General features: G+C 46.6%; 1 protein-coding gene across 39 annotated transcripts in view; it reads left to right on the top strand.

The window, feature by feature from the left end:
* Positions 1-381: 381 nt before the first annotated feature.
* LOC120997603 (saxiphilin-like) overlaps positions 382-20,896 on the top strand; it is a 390,951-nt gene continuing 370,436 nt past the window's right edge. For all 39 annotated transcript variants that reach the window (XM_040427730.1, XM_040427728.1, XM_040427745.1 and 36 more), the window contains exons 1-2: positions 382-471; positions 3,562-3,725. In XM_040427730.1, the coding sequence (XP_040283664.1) occupies positions 390-471; positions 3,562-3,725 (246 nt within the window). In that variant the 5' untranslated portion in view covers positions 382-389. The remainder of the gene's footprint in view (positions 472-3,561; positions 3,726-20,896) is intronic.

Genomic DNA, 20,896 nt, shown 5'->3' with positions numbered 1-20,896 from the left:
CCTCCACAGTGTCCACCCCTACTCTTTTAACATATGACATATATTAAATAATATAAAGTTTGTAAAGTGACAGCACGTTTCTCTAAAAATTCAGATCTGATAATTCTGAGTGGTATGTTCCCATGTTATTGTAGCTGAAATCTATATACCACATGTAGTTCGGTACATAGCCGCCAGTTCCAAATTGGCAGACCTAATGTTAATGTCACATAAAAGAATAAATATGTCTGTGTGCCAAAATCTAACAGTCTAACAACAACAGTGAGGAGAAGGTGAACAGGTCATACTGAAATAATTGTTCTACAAATAATACAGATCTGCTCACTCAGCCACCCCCTCCTCTTATAAATAGGAAACATGAAATGAGAAAAGACAAGCAGCTACATTGCATGAAGCACTCTTCATCTAGTGCCCAGAAAGAAGTGAGGATGACTCCTGCTTTCCAAGTCTTACTATGTCTCTGCCTGTTGGGTAAGCACAGACATCCTTTACTACATGTTTATACAATGGCGCCAGTTAATTCATGATGAAATATGGAAATCTTTAAATTGCATATTTAAAATGTTATTTTTGTGGAGAAGAATTTCTCCAATTTTAGTAACATTAGTGCCACCAGCAACTGGATCCCAGCAGCGGGACTCCTCATAATCAATCAGCAGTTGTTGCAGGGACTGTCACTACACTATTACTTATGCAACAATTCAAATCCTCCAGCCACAAATATGAAAGGCCATGTACTGTATACGTATCATCAATTTTTGGTCCATGGGCATTTACCATTTAGACAATTTTTTTAGCAAAAAAAAAAAAAAGCAGAACTCTTGACACTATCAGGCTACTTTCACATCTGAATTTTCGCTGGATCTGTTAGGGGATCAGCAAAAATGTATCCGGTATATAATACAACCATCTGCATGCGTTCACAACGGATTGTATTGTAATACAATATGGATTGTAATATAGATAAATGTAAAGTTATGCACTTGGGGGCTAATAATCAGCATGCAGCATATGTCTAGGGGGAGTAAAACTGGGAGAGTCACTGGCTGAGAAGGATCTGTGTGTATTAGTAGATCACAGACTAAATAACAGCATGCAATGCCAGTCAACTGCCTCTAAGACCAATGGAATTTTGTCTTGTATAAAGAGTAGTGATGAGCGGTAGGGGTCATATTCGAATTTGCAATATTTCGCTAATATTTTGTAGAATATTCGTTGAATATTCACAAAACTTTTCAGTCGAAAAATCGGCAAGGTAATGATCGTGAAATATGCGAATTTTTGTAATGTGAATTTTTATTGCGAATTTTTCAATTGCCGAGAAAAATCATGATTCCTCCCTGCTTCTTGCTTGTGGGCCAATGAGTCATTGCACTATATTGAATATATTAGTTTTTTTGAATATTCGTAATAGTCTAAAACAAGAATATATAGCAATATAGCAAATATTGTAAAAAAAACTAATGTAGATATTTAGCTAATATAGTGCTATAATCTTTTTTTTTAATAGTTGTAATTTTTTTCTCATCTGAAGATCAGATTGGAAAAAAAATTCAACTATTAAAAAAAAAATGATTATAGCACTATATTAGCTAAATTGCTTTTCGAATATTCACTATATTGCTATATAGTCTGGTTTTAGAATATTACGAATATTCAAAAAAACTAATATATTAGATATAGTGCTATATATTAGTTTTTTAGAATATTCTTCATTTTTCCCATCTAAAGTCATGATTCCTCTCTGCTACTTACTTGTGGGCCAATGAGTCATTGGCCCACCAGCAAGAAGCAGGGAGGAATCATGTTTTTACTCGGCAATTGAAATATTTTCAATAAAAATTCGCATTATGAAAATTCACAATCAACACTACTCCTAAAGTCAAAGATACTGCAGCCTTCTCATTGGCCCACAAGCTAGAAGCAGGGAGGGATCATGTGTACTGATTTAAAAAAAATCTCGAATATTCGAAATTACGAATATATATCACTATATTCTAAATATTTGTGAATTTTCGAAGTACCTATATTCGCGATAAAAATTCGCAATTTGAATATTCGTGATCAACACTAATAAAGAGAGGTATGGACTCGCGGGATAGGGATGTAGTATTGCCACTAGACAAAGCAATGGTACGGTCTCACCAGGAATACGGGGAGTTCTGGGCACCAGTCGGTAAAAAGGATTCCCTGGAGTTAGAGAAAGTGCGCAGGAGAGCAACTAAACTCATAAAAAGCCTGGAAGATCTTAAAGAGGACCTTTCACTAGAATAAAACATCTAAACTAACTATACAGACATGTAGAGCGGCACCCAGGGATCTCCCTGCACTTACTGTTAAACCTGGGCGCCGCTCCGTTCTCCCGGTATAGCCTCCGGTATCTTCATAGTTAGACTCCACCCAGGGGAACCTGCCAGCGTCTCATTCTCCCATGCTGTAGCACTGGCCAATCGCAGCGCTCAGCTCATAGCCTGAGAGGCTTTTTTTTCTCTCAGGCTATGAGCTGAGCGCTGCGATTGGCCAGTGCTACAGCATGGGAGAAGGAGACGCCGGCAGGTTCCCCTGGGTGGAACCTAACTATGAAGATACCGGAGGCTATACCGGGCGAACGGAGCGGCGCCCAGGTATAACAGTAAGTGCAGGGAGATCCCTGGGGCCGCTCTACATGTCTGTATAGTTAGTTTAGATGTTTTATTCTAGTGAAAGGTTCTCTTTAACTATGAGCAAAGATTAAACAAACTGAATTTGTTTAGTCTTGAAAAAAGACGTCTAAGGGGGACATGATTAACCTGTACAAATATATAAATAGACCATACAAAAAATATCAAGGGAAGCTATTCTGTGTTAAACCCCCTCAAATAACAAGGGGCCACTTCCTACACCTGGAGAAAAGTTTTGGTCATAAGAGGTGGCAAGCATTCTTTACTGTAAGGGCTGTGACTCTCTGGAATAGTCTGCTGCAGGAGCTGGTCACAGCAAATACAGTAGATGGCTTCAAAAAAGGTTTAGATGACTTTTTAATTCAAAATAACATTGAGGCTTATAACAATGTATAGAAATCATGTTCTACACACTCTTTACCTTTGAACCAACCCCTTTTTAAAAGGAAGATAGACATTGATCCAGGGATTTGTTCCGTGGATTGATATATACAAGGATTATAGGTTGGACTTGATGGACTTTTGTCTTTTTCCAACCTTAACAACTATGTAACTATGTATTATTTCCCAAATGAACAAGATGTATCCGGCCCTAAATCCATTGTAAGTCAATGGGAGCAGTTTTCATTCATGTCTGAAAAAACGGATCCGGCACCATTGACTTACATTGTGCTTGATCCGTCTTGCTCCGTATCCCATGACGCACACAAAAACGCTGCGCTTTTGTGTGCATTATGGGAATGCAACGAAATGGAACGGAATGTATTTTGGTGCACTCCGTTCCGTTCAGTTCAAGGAAAAACGCTGATGTGAAAGTAGCCTTAGTCAGTCCTGGATATATTAGACAATATAGTTTTCTTTTAGAATATTATATTCTTTTCTTGATTGATCCTAATCATAGGGATGAGCTATGCAGCACCCCAAGCAAGAAATGTACGCTGGTGTGTGACATCAGATGCTGAAGAAGAAAAGTGCAATGATCTGGTGAACTCGTGCCCTGTCAAGGAAATTCTACTGATATGTGTGAAAAAATCCAGCATTGAGGACTGTATGAGAGCTATCAGTGTGAGTATGTCCTCATGGAAGTCCATGGAAATTTATAGTATAAATACTGGATTGTCCTTTTTGAACTATGTCTACTTAAAGGGCCAGTAAACCCAGAATCCAAACATAAAAACAAGATCAACCAACAAAACCTTACAATTTAATTATGTGTCTTTGTTATTTGCTCTTGTTTCGTAAGATATCACAATTGCAGGCCATCGAAAATACAATAGAAAAATAGTCCAAAAATCAAAAAAGGGTTCCAGCTTCCAACATTTCTTTTATTTAGCTTCCATAAAATCAGACATCAATGGCAGACAACATATTCTGTGACGCGTTTTGGGCTACATCATCTCTCGCCCTTCATCAACACATGTACAAAACAAACCTGGAATCAGGGGTACAAGAGGTTGCAAAAGGCAATCAGTCCACTCCGAGAATTTCTCGGAGTATGACTCAATTCCTGCAACAATAGGTCTAAACGGAGGAGGAAAACCCTCCTTATGCACTTATCTCTCGGAGTGGACTGATTCCCTTTTGCAACCTCTTGTACCCCTGATTCCAGGTTATCTCAGGGACACATGCACAGTCCTTCAAAACTTCCATTAGTTTAAATGGCAGAAATAATTTTTTGAGTAACAGCTGATATCGCCTCTTTGTATACGAATATTCCGCATTGTCTGGCCATTACAGCCCTGAAATGGTTTTTAGGAAGATTCAGCAACTACACCATGGAACTCCAAGATTGCTTATGCATTTGTGTAGATTTTTTTACTAAGACATCATTTTTTATGTTCAATGGTATATATTATTTACAACGATCTGAAGTTTCCATGGGTGCAAAATTTTCACCATCTATTGCAAACGTGTTTATGTCTTGGTGGGAGAACCAATACTTATTTTTAGATACTAACCCTTATCTGACTTCCATCAAATGGTATGAACGTTTTATTGATGACTAGAGATGTCCCGAACTATTGGGTTCTTTGTCCGTTGCCGGAGGTGCCTGCCGGATCCGGAAAAACGCAAGTGTACTGAAAGCATTTGAAGACGGAACCGTCTTCCAAATGTTTTCAGTGTTACTATGGCACCCAGGACGCTATTAAAGTCCTGGTTGCCATAGTAGGAGCGGGGAGCGGGGGAGCGGTATACTTACAGTCCGTGCGGCTCCCGGGGCGCTCCAGAATGACGTCAGAGCGCCCCATGCGCATGGATGACGTGATCCATGCGATCACGTGATCCATGCGCTTGGGGCGCCCTGACGTCACTCTGGAGCGCCCGGGGAGCCGCACGGACGGTAAGTATGCTGCTCCCCCGCTCCCCGCTACACTTTACCATGGCTGTCAGGACTTTAGCGTCCCGGCAGCCATGGTAACCACTCTGAAAAAGCTAAATGTCGGCTCCGGCAATGCGCCGAAACGACGTTTAGCTTAAGGCCGGATCCGGATCAATGCCTTCCAATGGGCATTAATTCCGGATCCGGCCTTGCGGCAAGTGTTCCGGATTTTTGGCCGGAGCAAAAAGCGCAGCATGCTGCGGTATTTTCTCCGGCCAACAAACGTTCCGTTCCGGAACTGAAGACATCCTGATGCATCCTGAACGGATTTCTCTCCATTCAGAATGCATTAGGATAATCCTGATCAGGATTCTTCCGGCATAGAGCCCCGACGACGGAACTCTATGCCGGAAGACAATAACGCAGGTGTGAAAGAGCCCTAATACAGGTTATATTAATCGCATTGCGAATTCAACTTAGAGCTGGGTTCCTAATGGTTGTATTACTAGAATATAACAAAGATTGAGAATATAGTGCTATATTCGTTATATTCGTCAATTCTAGCAATACAACCATCAGGAACTCAGATCTAAATTGTAATCGCAATGCGATTAATACAGGTTATATTGATCGCATTGCGAAATCAACTTAGAGCTGGGTTCCTAATGGTTGTATTGCTAGAATATAACGAAGATTGAGAATATAGTGCTATATTCGTTATATTCGTCAATTCTAGCAATACAACCATTAGGAACTCAGATCTAAGTTGTAATCGCAATGCGATTAGTAGGTTAAGGCTGACATGTCAGCCTGCATTTGTGGGAGGGGCGTAGGCGTCGGGTTCCCGTCCTGGCTCCGGCCGCCACAGCAGCTCAAACCCCCTCGTCTGGCTGGTCCTGGCGCTCTCCCCACGGGCAGGTCCGTCGAGACCCAGGGGCACCGCTTCTTTCACACGCAGCCACCGGCCGGCGCCGGCTGCTGTTCGCCAAGCAATAAAGTTATAAAAAAAAAAAAAAAAAAAAAAGGTTGTTATACACACTGGTTCGACTCCATAAACCCCATCATAGGCCCTCGCCGGCTCACACACAGCACAGCTGCTTGCCAGGGGCTGGCCCTCCGCTGGCTCCCACGGCCCCCCCTCTGTCTGGCCAAAACTACAGGCCAGTCAACCCTCCACACCCCACGGCAGCGGTCCCGCTACCTTGCACCTCAGCTCCCACAAACAGTCTCTTCAGTCGCAGGGTCACGCTTTTCCCTGGTCCAGGGTCGTACCATGGCATCAGGGGCCACCCCCCCCCCGCCCCCCTTACGCTACTGATTATTGTTGCAGACTCTGGTTACTCTGCCGTGCTTGTCATCCATCGTCTGCCAAAAAGTTCTCTACGAATTCCACCCGCTGCGAACACCGCCTTTCCGCTCTGCCGCATCTACGAACATTGCTCGGTAATTACTTCTGGATTCCATGGCACAACATGCTCCACCATGTTTGGGTCCTATTTTATGTAAAGGTTACGTATTTCTTGTCATCTCATTGCCTTGGCGCTACGGGCTTACGTTTTTCTCTCACACCATACTGTTTCCCGGTCGCGGTTCAGGCTGAAGTTCAGTTCGTCAGAGCCGGGGTCAGGAAAAAAAAAAAAAAGGGGCTTATTCTCATGTTTGCTGTCTGTTTTCCGTTTGCAGGCTCACTTGTTGGGTTCTTTCTGTCGCCAGTTACGTTTCTGGCTCACGTTTCTGTCATAACATGTCTGCTGCCTGTTACGTTCCAGGCTTACGTTTTTCTCTGTCTAGCGTCAGTCACTTTCCTGGCTCACATTTCCCGTTATTTCATGTCTGTTGCCCGCCACGTCGGCGGGCTTACGTTTTTCCTTTTTTCTCTTGCCGGTTCCTCTCCGGTTCACGTTTCTTTACATGTCCTGCTGCCTGTCACGATTCAGGCTTACGTTTTTCCAATTGTTGCCTGTTACGCTTCAGGCTTACGTATCTACTGTACCCCGTCTGTTGCCTATCACGTCGTCAGGCGTACGTTTCCCCCATGTTTTTATTCCCCGTCACGCTGACGGTTTTACGTTGTCCATTACCGGTTACAGGTCAGGTTCATGCGGTTAATCACTATTTTTTGTCGCTATCATTGTTTTTCAGGTTCGATCGATATTATTTTCTACGGTACGACCCCAGGTTTGGTGTTTTTCCATGTGTTTACTCCTCTGTCAATGGCCACGTCCTCGTAGCGCTTACGTCTTGTTTTCACTTTCAGGTTGGTAAGGTCTTCCACAGTAGTCCCCCCTTCATAGCTCTAGGCACTCGCCCGCCCCAAGTTCGCTCTTCATCACCATTCACGGCTCGGGTGTCGTCGTTCTGTCACTTGGGGTCTCCAGCTCAGATGTTAATTTTTGTTTATCACCTCACAGCCACGAAATGTCGCAGATTTCCAATTTCGAGGAAGCTCTGTCCGTCCCGGAGACACCCGCATCCGAACGGCCCTGCTCCTCATCACTGAGGAGTTGGACGATCGCCAAGTTAATTGCGGAGCTTAATAGAAGAGGGATCCAACACCCCGCTTCCGCCCGGAAAGCCGAACTTTTCAGGCTACTCACAGCGGAGCCAGCAGCCCAGGACTTGGAGCAAGTCTCCATGTCCACTATGCAAGTGTCTCTGACACAACTGCACGCTATGATGAACACTATCGCCTCCTCAGTCTCGGACGTGCAGTCCAGACTCCAGGCAGTGGAGTCTCACCAGGGACTGTCATCCGAGCGGGTCGCCTCTCCACTGCCGGTGGCCCCCGTGGCAGGGTTGGTTCCCCCAGGTAGAGTTCTTTGCGCACCCGAGGTAGCTCCGGCCCATTTCATCCCCAGCAACATCAAGAAGGACATTTTAGAGGGCAAGGACGTCAACCTGGCGTCTATTTTGATAGCAACCCATGACACAGTGGAGAGCAAGACCATTGCTTGCGGCGATATGTCCATCGTCCTCAAAGCGAGGGACCCCCGCCTCAACAGGAAGCTAACCCCCATGGAGTTTGTCCTGGCGTTTAGCTTATACAGAGATGTCATCTGCTCCGTCCACCCTGAGAGGCGGGAAGAGTTGGACACTTACTTATACAGGGTCACGGAGTTGGGCCACAAGTACGGTGGGCAGGCTTTCTACGATTACCATCGTTCGTTCTCAGCTAAAGCCGCCGCCTCGCTGGTCCAATTCCAGCACCTTACGAACTGGGCGGTAATGGACATGGAACTCTTTTGCCGACATTTCGCGTGCCTCAGGGCACCGGCATGTACGTCATGCCAGTCCATTACTCACTCGTCGGACTGGTGCCCCAACTCAGGTCCCTCCACATCCCAGGGCAGATCCCTCCGTAGTAGCTCCGGGCCCCTCCCACGTCCTGGCGCCACCACGGATAAATTAGGTCGGCCAATAGTTTTTCTGGGCAACAGCCAGGTTTGTAATAATTTTAATCAGGAGGCTTGTTATTACAACAAGTGCAGGGCTCTCCACGTCTGCACAGGCTGTTTCAGGGCTCACCCGCAGACAGCGTGTCCTCAAAGAACAAGGCCATCCTGACTAAGCGGGGTCAACGTGGTCTTGTTAGAGTCCCTTTTGCGCGAGCACCATAGGCCGCATTGGGTGCAGTTCCTGGTCTCCGGGTTCACCACAGGGTTCCACACGGGGCTAGTAGCTCTCCCACAAACTTCCTGGGAAGGGCCCAATCTACTGTCAGCGAGCAGGGACCCTGAGCCGGTGGGGACTCTGATCAATTCAGAGTTGGAGAAGGGGTTTCTCATCGGCCCCTTCCCCTTCATTCCATTCGACCTCTGGAGGATCAACCCTATCGGTATTGTGACCAAGCAGTTCACAAATAAAGCACGGTTAATCTATGACTTGTCGGCGCCTCATGGCTCCAGTGTACCCAGTCTCAACTCCTTAGTGCCTTCTGAGGAGTTCTCCATGAGCTACGCCACCATAGACGAAGCCATACAGCTGATCCTCCAGGTAGGTCGGGGGGCGTGGTTGGCAAAGGCAGATATCGCCGACGCCTTCAAGCTGCTGCCCATTCATCCACGGCTCTGGGGGTTCTACGGTATCAAGTGGCAAGATCAGTACTTCTTTGCCAATCGCCTGACGTTCGGGTCCAAGAGCAGTCCCTGGCTGTTCGACCAGTTCGCGCAGGCATTGCATTGGATCCTGGTCAACCACTGTGGTTGCCCTATGACCATCCACTACTTGGATGATTTTCTCATCATTGAGAGCCCAGACCGCCAGCCTTGCAAACTCCAGGCTCTGCTGCACATGTTCGGCCGACTTAATGTTCCGGTGGCAGCTGCAAAAACCGAAGGACCCGCCACGGTAATCACCTTCCTAGGTATAACGCTAGATACAGGGAAGATGGAGGCCAGGCTTCCAGCCGAGAAATTGGCAAAGATCAAGTCAGCCATTTCAACCGCGGCGGGCTGCAGGACCTGCACCAAGGTCGAGTTGCAGTCCCTTTTAGGCATGCTCAACTTTGCCACCAAAGTCATGCCCCAGGGCAGGGCCTTCATGTCCAGGCTTCTCCAATTGCTCCCCTCAGCCCCAGAGCAGGACAGTCTCGTCACCTTAGACGCACAAGCCATGGCCGACTTGTCCATGTGGGAGAACTTCCTGGCCTCTTGGAACGGTGTCTCGTTGTTCGTTCCTCGGCTAGGGCCAGAGTCCACCTTGATTTTCTCAGACGCCGCCGCCTCCGGGGGGTTCGCGGCGATCTGTGGGAACCAATGGTTCGCGGGCCCTTGGCCACCCGAGGTATCAACAGCCAGAGACGCCTTGCAGTCATCCCCTTTGCTGGAGTTCTATCCAGTGGTGGCGGCTGCCCAGGTCTGGGGCGGCCAGTGGGCCAACTCTTCGGTGGCGTTCATCACTGATAACCAAACAGTGGTGGACATCATCACCAGGGGCAGGTCTCAGTCGCCCCAGATCATGTCATTTGTCCGCAGGCTGGTCTGGCTCTCGCTGGTGCACAATTTCCACGTAACATGCAAGCACATCCAGGGGGTTCACAATGTGGCCGCAGATGCCCTATCTCGTTTTAATTATGAAACTTTCTTCCAGGTCATGCCAGCGGCAGACCGTGTGGGGCTTCCTCCTCCGATGTACCAATTGCTAGTGTTGGATTAAACCTTTTTATTAATGCAGCAAAAACATTGATGCAGAAGTCTTTGTCTCACAACACCGCCAGGAATTACAGGACCGCCTGGAACACCTTCAACAAGTTCAGGGGCCTACACCCAAGTCGAGACACCAACAAAACCACGTACATCACAGCTTTCATAGCCTTCTGTCATTTCGATCTCAAGCTGTCCTTCAGCACCATCAAAGTGTATTTGGCCGGAGTCCAACATTTTTTCATGTTGGAAGACCCCGAAAGCAGGTCGGTCTTTCTATCCCAAGCAGTCAGGGCAACCCTTAGGGGGGTTCAGAAAAATAATATCACAGCCACCCCAAGCAGGCAGCCCGTATCGGGGGAACTATTTAGGAAACTTTCAACCTCCCTAGATAGTCTTCCTTTTGGGCTCCTTCCCAGCATAGTCATCAAGGCCGCCATGTACCTTAGTTTCTACGGGTTCTTAAGACCCGGCGAAGTCACCCGCACTTCAGCTAGGTCCAAGGGTCTCACCAGGGGTCAACTAGTCTGGCACCACGACCATTTCTCCCTGCACCTCCTTACTTCCAAAACCTCGCAGGTAGGTCCACCAGTGGAGGTGGATTTCTTCCCTTCCGCCAACACATGGTGCCCGGTCCAGGTACTCAAGAGTCTGCTGTCGGCTCTGGGGGACTCCGCCCCTGACCAACCATTGCTCCCGTTTCAGGCCACAGCCCTCACCGCTTCGCAATTCATTTCACACGTCCGCACTCTGGCCATGGGTTGGGGTCTCGACCCCAAGACCATTTCAGGGCACTCATTCCGCATTGGTGCCGCATCCGCAGCATCAAAACACAACGTCCCCAGCCACATCATCCGGAAAATGGGTCGCTGGCGCTCCTCTTGCTTCACACGATACATACCTAACCCGCAGGTCGAGATATCCCAGGCTTTCCACAAGTTGGTTTTGTAAATCGGTTCACTGCCCAATAAAGGTTTTTCCTCCCTACCTGTTTGTCTTTTTGCCCCCTTTTAGGCTTACCTGCGGCATGGCTAAGGGCACATCTCCAGCCATATCAGGTAGGCATGGTGGTTTTCCTCTGTCAGGTTCGGCACGTTCAGGCACGAGCTCGGCCGTAGCCTTGACCACAAGTAGGTTAAGGCTGACATGTCAGCCTGCATTTGTGGGAGGGGCGTAGGCGCCCTTAAAAGGAGGCATGCCCTCTCCCCATTTGCGTGCGTTTCTGGTGCCCCACCCACCCTCCCCTTTTCTATTCATACTCATCAGGGTATGCCCCCTTTTAGGCTTACCCGCGGCATGGCTAAGGGCACATCTCCAGCCATATCAGGTAGGCATGGTGGTTTTCCTCTGTCAGGTTCGGCACGTTCAGGCACGAGCTCGGCCGTAGCCTTGACCACAAATACAGGTTATATTAATCGCATTGCGAATTCAACTTACCACACTCTGCGTCAACTACGTAATTTTCCATGGGAGTTTTGCCATGGATCCCCCTCTGGCATTCCACAGTCCAGGTGTTAGTCCCCTTGAAACAACTTTTCCATCACAATTGTGGCCAGAAAGAGTCCCTGTGGGTTTTAAAATTCGCCTGCCTATTGAAGTCTATGGCAGTTCGCCCGGTTCGCCCGATCGCCGCTTGCGAACGGAAAATTTTATGTTCGCGACATCTCTATTGATGACATGTGGGTGTGGCGAGATGACGTGGAGAATCTGATTCCATTCATAGAATATCTGAATAATTGTTTTCCCTCTATTACGTTGTCCATGGTTAATGATCCTTCTGAGATTGTATTTCTGAATCTACATTTATATGTTGATTCGGTGGGTGAAAAGGTGGATATTCGCACCCATCGTAAAGAAACAGCAGGGAATACTATACTCCATGCGTCATCCTGCCACCCCCCACATGTCACCAAGAACATTCCCAAATGGAAGATGCTGAGGGCGCAACAAAATTGCTCCACCTTCGATCTTTTTTTCAGAGAAGCTTCTGATATTACAGCTAGGTTGCAGACCAGAGGATATTCATTTGCAAATATTCTTGAAGCAAAAATATTTGCTATACGAAAAGATAGGGAGTCTCTTTTGTTTTCTAAAAAGGTGAAAACTAAAAGTAAAAACTGAAAAAAAGAATAAAATTCACGAATATAGAAAATGTGAAAAACTGGAGCCGGCCACCTTTGTGACAGGCCATAGTAAAGAGTACCCCCAAGTCTGCAATATTATACGGAAGCACCTCCCGGTTATTACATTTGATGATAGCTGGAGGGACGTGGCTGCAGCGGTTGTCAGATGTATAGCGAGGAGGGCACTGATGGTCGGACAAAGAGTAAGCCCTAGCTTATATCTGGACGACACTCCATGTCCCCCCATATGGTTGAGAACCAAGGGAAGTTATAAGTGTGGAAGCAAAAGGTGTATATGCTGCCAACACATGTCAGTTAATAAAAGTGTGGTCCCGACATTTAACCACAGTTCACATGAGGTGCGGCAATACATAAATTGCAATACAGAGTATGTGGTGTACGTGATTACATGCGGACTATGCGGGTTACAATATGTGGGATGCACAACAAATCAATTTAAAATAAGAATATGAAAACATTTAAGTGATGTCCCCCATTTTTTGACCCGCAACGTATCGGCAGCGACATTCCATTTTGGATCCGTTCACAAGGGGGACACCTCTGCGTTTTTTGTACAGGGTGTGGAAAGAGTATCAATGCTCATCAGGGTGCACTTTTGCCCCACCTATCTAATAGGCAACCTTGATTATGGTGGTACATATAGTTGTGTGTGCTCTTCCTCCCACCAGTTGCTGCTGCACATGGAGGTAACTAGGAGCAACACACTATATGTGCGGGGTCTGCGCTCCTGAACATAAATGCATAACGGCATAGGCAGGTTTAGCGTTTTAAAGAGGACCTTTCACCGATTATTACACTATGAACTAACTATACAGACATATACAGCGGCGCCCGGGGATCTCCCTGCACTTACTATTATCCCTGGGCGCCGCACCGTTCTCCTGCTATGCCCTCCGGTATCTCCGCTCACTAAGTTATGGTAGGCGGAGTCTGCCCTTGTTCTTCTGTAGCGCTGGCCAATCGCATTGCAGAGCTCACAGCCTGGGAGAAAATAACCTCCCAGGCTGTGAGCTCTGCGCTGCGATTGGCCAGCGCTAGAGCAGAACAAGGGCAGACTCCGCCTACCATAACTTAGTGACTGGAATCTCCGCCTACTATAACTTAGTGAGCAGAGATACCGGAGGGCATAGCAGGAGAACGGAGCGGCGTCCGGGGATAATAGTAAGTGCAGGGAGATCCCCGGGCGCCGCTCTACATGTCTGTATAGTTAGTTCACAGTGTAATAGTCGGTGAAAGGCCCTCTTTAATTTTGTGCCATTGATTTTATTTTATTTTTTTGGCATATCCTCTTAAAAAACACACCTATACTGACTTGGTAGTGACAATTTAAAAGTAGAGATAGAATAAAAGTCAAAGAGGTATGCCGGTTTTAATTCTTACATTTATTTATGTAGAAAATAGAGTGTGTAACAATTTTCTAATTTATTTCTATTTAAAATTTTGCTCGCAGACCTTTTAATATCCATGCATTTGCTTCTCCCTAAAGAAATAGAGAAGGTACAGTCCATTTTAGTCCTGTAAAATGTATGTATAGGAGAGCTAGATAGGACTAACCATGTGAACCGTCATGTGACCCTCACAAGTATCATGTGACCGGGCTGAATTGTAGTGTACTGAGGAGCAGAACATGTGCGGTATTACTACCTGCAGGAGCACCTCATGTCAGTCAGTGTCTATGTAGAAGCAGGTTTCTGTGTGTCCTGTTTGTGATAACACGACGATATCACTTAGCGAGGGGCAGCCATTTAACAAATCACTATAGACAGGCACATAATGATGTAGTTACTGTAATAACCACAATAAAAATCCTGATTCCACCACTAGTCCTGTTTACTTATGACATGAATGTGTCCTGTGTGCTGACCCAACACTGCTGCTTACTGAATGTCAGGGTGTAAAGAGTGTCACATGACTGATGTCATGTTTCAGTTAGGCCATGGATGCATTACATAGAACTGATACATGGACTGTACCATTCTTCTTCTTATAGGGGTCAACTGCCTGATATAAGAAAGGTATGTATGCAGAATTTTAAATACATGTATATTAGACAGTTGTATGTTTTCCTATTATATAAGCAATAAATAAAAATAAATAAAAACTGGAATTACCCCTTTATATATCATCATAGTGCTGACTCCATATATGGAGTAAACCAGAGAGCAGGGACTCCTAAGCTTTATCCAAATATGGAGTCAGCTGCATAGATAGGTGAAGGGACTAGTGTTGATCGAGCACCAAAGTGCTCAGGTGCTCGAGTAGAACACCTGGGGATGCTCGGGTGCTCTACCGAGCACCCGAGCACAATGGAAGTCAATGGGAGAACCCGAGCATTAAACCAGGCACCCCTTGCTCTGAAGAGTGGAGGGTGTCTGGTTCACATTAAAAGGTCAGAAATTGATGGAAACACCACTGAAATGGTTCGGGAACAGCATAGGGGGGATGTCTGGATGCATCTTGGACTCCCAGTTCACTGCTGGGAACGATGTTATCTGAGTAGTACGCCAATTTTACAGACTGACAATAAATACGCACAAAACCGAAGATAAAATCGGTTTTAGATGAAAAATTGTTAGGAAACATTTTTTCCTATATATTTACTTATATATAAAGTGCAAGTGCTGCCAAAAATTACAAGGAAGAGGCACTCTGATACAACCTGTATATCACATAAAGGAGGGCCTCATTCACATTGTGGTACAATTGTTTAGGTAGTGGGACTGCCAAAAATTACAAGGAACCGGCACTCCAATACACCCTTTATTACACATAAAAGTGGGCATCATACACACCCTCGAAAAATTATGATTGATGGCCTGCTGGTGACCCTCAAAAACATTAGGAGCAAGGGCCTGCTGGTGACCCTCTAAAACATTAGGGTCGAGGGCCTGCTGCTGATCTGACCATCTAAAAAATTAGGGGTGAGTGTCTGCTGCTGAGCTGACCATCTAAAACATCAGAGGTGAGAGCCTGCTGCTGAGCTGACCATCGAAAAAATTATGGTTGAGGGTTTGCTGGTGAGCTGACTCTCTAAAACATTAGGGGCGAGGGCCTGCTGCTGATCTGACAATGGAAAAAATTATGGTTGAGAGTCTGCTGCTGAGCTGACTCTCTAAAACATTAGGTGCGAGTGCCTGCTGCTGATCTGACCATGGAAAAAATTATGGGCGAGGGCCTGCTGCTGATCTGACCATCTAAAACATTATAGGCGAGGGCCTGCTGCTGAGCTGACTCTCTAAAACATTAGGGGCGAGTGCCTGCTGTTGAGCTGACCATCGAAAAAATTATGGTTGAGGGCCTGCTGCTGAGCTGACCATCGAAAAAATTATGGTTGAAGGCCTGCTGCTGAGCTGACCCTCTAAAACATTAGGAGCGAGGGCAGCCATGAAACTGTCCCAGGCCTTGGAGAGTGTTGCCTTGCCTCTGTTGGAACTGCTGTGTGTTCCCCATGTCTCCCCTCCTCAGTTGCCCAAGAAACTAAGTACTCTGCTGCCAGCGTTGTCAGCTGGAAATTTTTGGAGCAATTTTTCCACAAGGACCTTCTGGTATTGCACCATTTTGCTAGTCCTCTCCACCACAGGAATGAGAGATGAAAAGTTTTATTTGTAGCAGGGGTCGAGAAGGGTGAACAACCAATAATTGGTGTTGGCCAAAATGCGTATAACGCAAGGGTCACGGGAAAGGCAGCATAACATAAAGTCAGCCATGTGTGCCAGTCCCAACAGACAAGACTTTGCTGTCCTCATCAGGACGATTACTTTCAATCTCCTCATCCTCTTCCTCCTCTTCAGCCCATGCATGCTGAACAAATGGAATAAACCTGCTGTGGGTACTACCCTCTGTAGCAGAGGCAACCGTATCCTGCTCCTCCTCATCATCCAATTTGCGCTGAGAAGATGAACGGAGGTTGGTCTGGCTATCACCCTGTGTACTGTCTTCCCCCATTTCCATCTCTTCCACATGCAAAGCGTCCTCCTTTATTATGAGCAGCGAGCGTTTCAATATATATAGCAAATATATGTAACGTGGAGTTCCAGGGCGTGCTGACGTCGTGAGCTGGCAATTGCAAGCGCTGCTGCAGCGTTGCCAGACCTGCGGCAGCTGTAGATGATTTTCGGAAATGGGCACACACGCGGCTCACCTTCACCAGTAGCTCAGTCAAATTGGGGTAGGTTTTGAGAAACCGCTGAACACGTGGGCTAAGCATGGTATGTGTGTGAGCTTGCCAAGCTCCAAAGCCGCCACCAAGTTACGGACATTATCAGACACAACCATGCCTGGTTGTAGGTTGAGTGGCGAGAGCCACAGCTCAGTCTCGTCCCTTATCCCCTGCCACAGCTCTGCGGCGGTGTGCTGTTTGTCACCTAAACATATTAGTTTAAGCACGGCCTGTTGCTGCTTCCCCACTGCAGTGCTACACTGCTTCCAGCGACTGACTGATGGCTGACTGGTACTGCACGCGGATAATTTGGAGGTTGAAGTGGAGGAGGAGATGGAGGAGAAGGGGGGGTTGCAGCCACTAATGTAGGTGGTGAAATCCTGATGGAAGTAGGGCCCGCAATCCTTGTCGTCGGTAGAACCTGTGCCATTCCAGGGTAAGACTCGGCCTCCACAAAGTTCACCCAGTGTGCCGTCAGGGAAATGTAGAATCCCTGGCCATAAGCACTTGTCCATGTGTCAGTCGTTAAGTAGACCTTCCCAATAACTGCGTTGGTCAGGGCACGGGTGATGTTACGGGACACATGGTGGTGTAAGGCGGGGACGGCACACCGGGAAAAATAGTGGCGGCTGGGGACTGAGTAACGAGGGACCGCCACCGCCATCAGGCTGCGGAAAGCCTCAGTGTCCACATGCCTAAAAGGCAACATTTCCAGGGCCAGCAATTTGGAAAGGTGCACATTTAGTGCTATGGCCTGTCGGTGGGTGTCTGGGTATTTGTGCTTTCGTTCAAAGGCCTGGGGTATGGACATCTGTATGCTGCGCTGGGACACAGAAGTGGATGAGCTAGGTGATAGTGCTTGCGAAGGTCCAGGTGCAGGGCGAAAGGCATCCGGGCCTGCGTCTTGGACAGTGGATTGGCCAGCACATAACACAGGGGAAGAGGAGGCAGTGGTGTGACCCGCAGACACTGATTGTGGACTCAGGCGTTCAGCCCACCTATTACGATGCTTTGATGCCATGTGGCGGATCATGCTGGTGATGGTGAGGTTGCTAGTGTTCACGCCCCTGCTCATTTTGGTATGGCACAGGTTGCAAATGACAATTTTTTTATCGTCCGCACTTTCCTCAAAAAAGCGCCAGACTGCGGAACACCTAGCCCTTGGCAAGGGAGATTGCCGCAAGGGGGTGCTCTAGGGAACAGTTGTGGGCCTGTCTGGTGTTGCCCGCCTTCTCCCTTTTGCCACCCCACTGCCTCTTCCAGCCTGTTGCGGTGCTGCAGATTCCTCTCCCTCTGTACTGCTGTCCTCGCTCGGCTTGCAACCTTCCCAGGTTGGGTCAGTGATTTCATCGTCTCCACTTCCTCACTCTGGTCATCCTCCTGACTTGTTGACCTAACAACAACCTCACTTATTGACAACTGTGTCTCATCATCATCATCAACCTCTTGAGACACAAATTGCCATTGACTTATTGGCAACTGTGTCTCATCATCATCATTCACCTAGTGAAACACTAATTGCCATTCCCCACTGTCATCTTCTTGTGACTGTGGATGCTTAAGAGTTTAGGCATCAGTGCACACAATCTCCTCATGTCCCTCTTCAAGTGGGCTTGGCGAGAGGCCCAAATCAAGGAATGGTGCTGAAAAGAGCTCCTCGGAATATCCAAGTGTGGGATCACTTGTTTGCCAAGACTCTCCATGGTGGGATGAAGGAGGATCAGGGTGAGGATTCTGTTGACCAGACTCTTGGCTACTGAGACTGGACTTGGTGGAAGACAGGGTGGTGCTTAACTGACTGGAAGCATTATCTGCTGCATTCCAACCGACTACCTTGTCGCACTGGTCTGACTTCGAGAGTGGTGTCCTGCGCCACCCTGCAAACTGGGACATGAAGCTAGCTATCGTGGATGAGTGTGTTTCTTGTGCTCTGGCAGCAGGCACAGTTTCACCCCACAGCCTCTGCGTGCACCATCAGCAGCACGGCCACTTCCTCGTCCCTTACTGCTTGCCTTCTGCATATTAAATGGTATATATGCTTGCAAGTATGTCACACGTACAGTAGCCAGGTCTTGTAAGCGCAAATAAATTAAACTGAATGTAACTGATATTTATGATGCGCAAACGTTATACAGGAAATGTAGCGCAGGTAATGTCGCTGTCACCAGCAGCTCATAAAAAATTACAGGGAATGTCACAGCTATTTGGGATGCGCAAACGTTATGCAGGAGATGTAGCGCAGGTAATGTCGCTGCCACCAGAAGATAAAAAATTCACTGAATGTCACTGATATTTATGATGCACAAACGTTATACAGGAGATGTAGTGCAGGTAATGTCGCTGTCACCAGCGGTAAAAAAATTTAACTGAATGTCACTGATATTTATGATGTGCAAACGTTATACAGGAAATGTAGCGCAGGAAATGTCGCTGTTACCAGTGGCTAATAAAAACTTACAGGGAATATCACTGATATTTATGATGCGCAAACGTTATACAGGAGATGTAGCGCAGGTAATGTCGCTGTCACCAGCAGCGGAAAAATTAGACTGAATGTCACTGATATTTAGGATGATCAAACGTTATACAGGACATGTAGCGCAGGTAATGTCGCTGTCCCCAGCAGCGGAAAAATTTTACTGAATGTCACGGATATTTAGGATGCACAAATGTTATACAGGAAATGTAGCGCAGGTAATGTCGCTGTTACCAGCAGCGGAAAAATTAGACTGAATGTCACTGATATTTATGATGCACAAACGTTATACAGGAAATGTAGCGCAGGTAATGTCGCTGTCACCAGCGGTGAATTTTTTTTACTGAATGTCACTGATATTTATGATGTGCAAACGTTATACAGGAGATGCAGCGCAGGTAATGTCGCTGTTACCAATGGCTAATAAAATATTACAGGGAATATCACTGATATTTATGATGCGCAAACGTTATACAGGAGATGTAGCGCAGGTAATGTCGCTGTCACCAGCACGGAAAAATTTGACTGAATGTCACTGATATTTAGGATGCGCAAACCTTATACAGGACATGTGGCGCAGGTAATGTCGCTGCCACCAGCAGTGAAAAAAGACTGAATGTCACTGATATTTAGGATGCGCAAACATTATACAGGAGATGTAGAGAAGGTAATGTCGCTGTCACCAGCGGCTAATAAAAAATTACACGGAATGTCACTGATATTTATGATGCGCAAACGTTATACAGGAGATGTAGTGCAGGTAATGTCGCTGTCAGCAGCAGCAGCAAAAAAATTAGACTGAATGTCACTGATATTTAGGATGTGCAAACGTTATACAGGAGATGTAGCGCAGGTAATGTAACTGTCCGCAGCGGACACCATCTATGTAAAAAGTACAATGGATGTCACAGATATTTTTTGTATGCGCACACGTTAAACAGGAGATGTAGCACAGAAAATGTTGCTGTCTGCAGCGTCTACTGAAAAAGTACACTGGATGTCACAGATATTTTTAGGATGCGCACATGTTATACAGGAGATGTAGAGCAGGTAATGTCACTGTCCGCAGCGTATAGGGAAAAAGTACACTGAATGTCACAGATATTTTTAGGATGCTCAAACGTTATACAGGAGATGTAGCGCAGGTAATGTAAATGTCCGCAGGGGACACTGTCTACGGAAAAAGTACACTGGATGTCACAGATATTTTTAGGCTGCGCACACGATACACAGGAGATGTAGTGCAGATAATGTCGCTGTCTGCAGCGGCCAAACAATTGCGAGCTATTTAGCGCAGGTTGCGCTAAAAATATATATTGCTGCCAGATACAACAATAGTCTTTAAAAGGACTTTTGGGTCTCTAATCGCACGCAATTTAGCGCAGGTTGTACTAAAAATATATATTGCTGCCAGACACAACAATAGTCCTTAAAAGGACTTTTGGGTCTCTAACACCAACCCTGCCTCACCAAAACTTGAAATTCAATTCCCTACACTATCTGTCCCTTCTATAGCACAGCTCTCTCTGACTAAGACTGGCTGAACCACATGTCATCGGGTGCCTTATAGCACCCGATGACGCGTTCCGGGGAGCCAATCACTGTAATGCCAGTAACCAACATGGCTACGGCATTACAGTGATTGGCAGTACTTACCTGCACATTTATTAGCTGCATAGCAGCCAACAAACGTGCGGGGAGGCGACTCGAGCATGGCGCTCGAGCACATGCGGTATTCGGCCAAACACCGCAATGTGGCTGGGATACACGATGAGGTCCCAATAACTTAATTGCCTGTCCTTCAGTTCTATTGTAATCATCTTTGCATTCCTTGAAATCAGTGGTATAGCTGGCCTTATGGAGTCCATCTTGAATCGCCTGTAAGATATGAACTTTTTAAATAATTAATGTTTATCCTCATTAGTTTTTTTTCACCATAAAAAGGAATGAATAGTGACCCACTAAATATTCCTCTGGAGGCATCTGTTTGACTGCG

The sequence above is a fragment of the Bufo bufo genome, chromosome 4 (assembly GCF_905171765.1).
Source record: "Bufo bufo chromosome 4, aBufBuf1.1, whole genome shotgun sequence".
In the NCBI taxonomy this organism is placed as follows: Eukaryota; Metazoa; Chordata; class Amphibia; order Anura; family Bufonidae; genus Bufo; species Bufo bufo.
The sequence above is the reverse complement of the archived record's forward strand: the minus strand, read 5'-3'. Positions and strand labels throughout refer to the sequence as shown.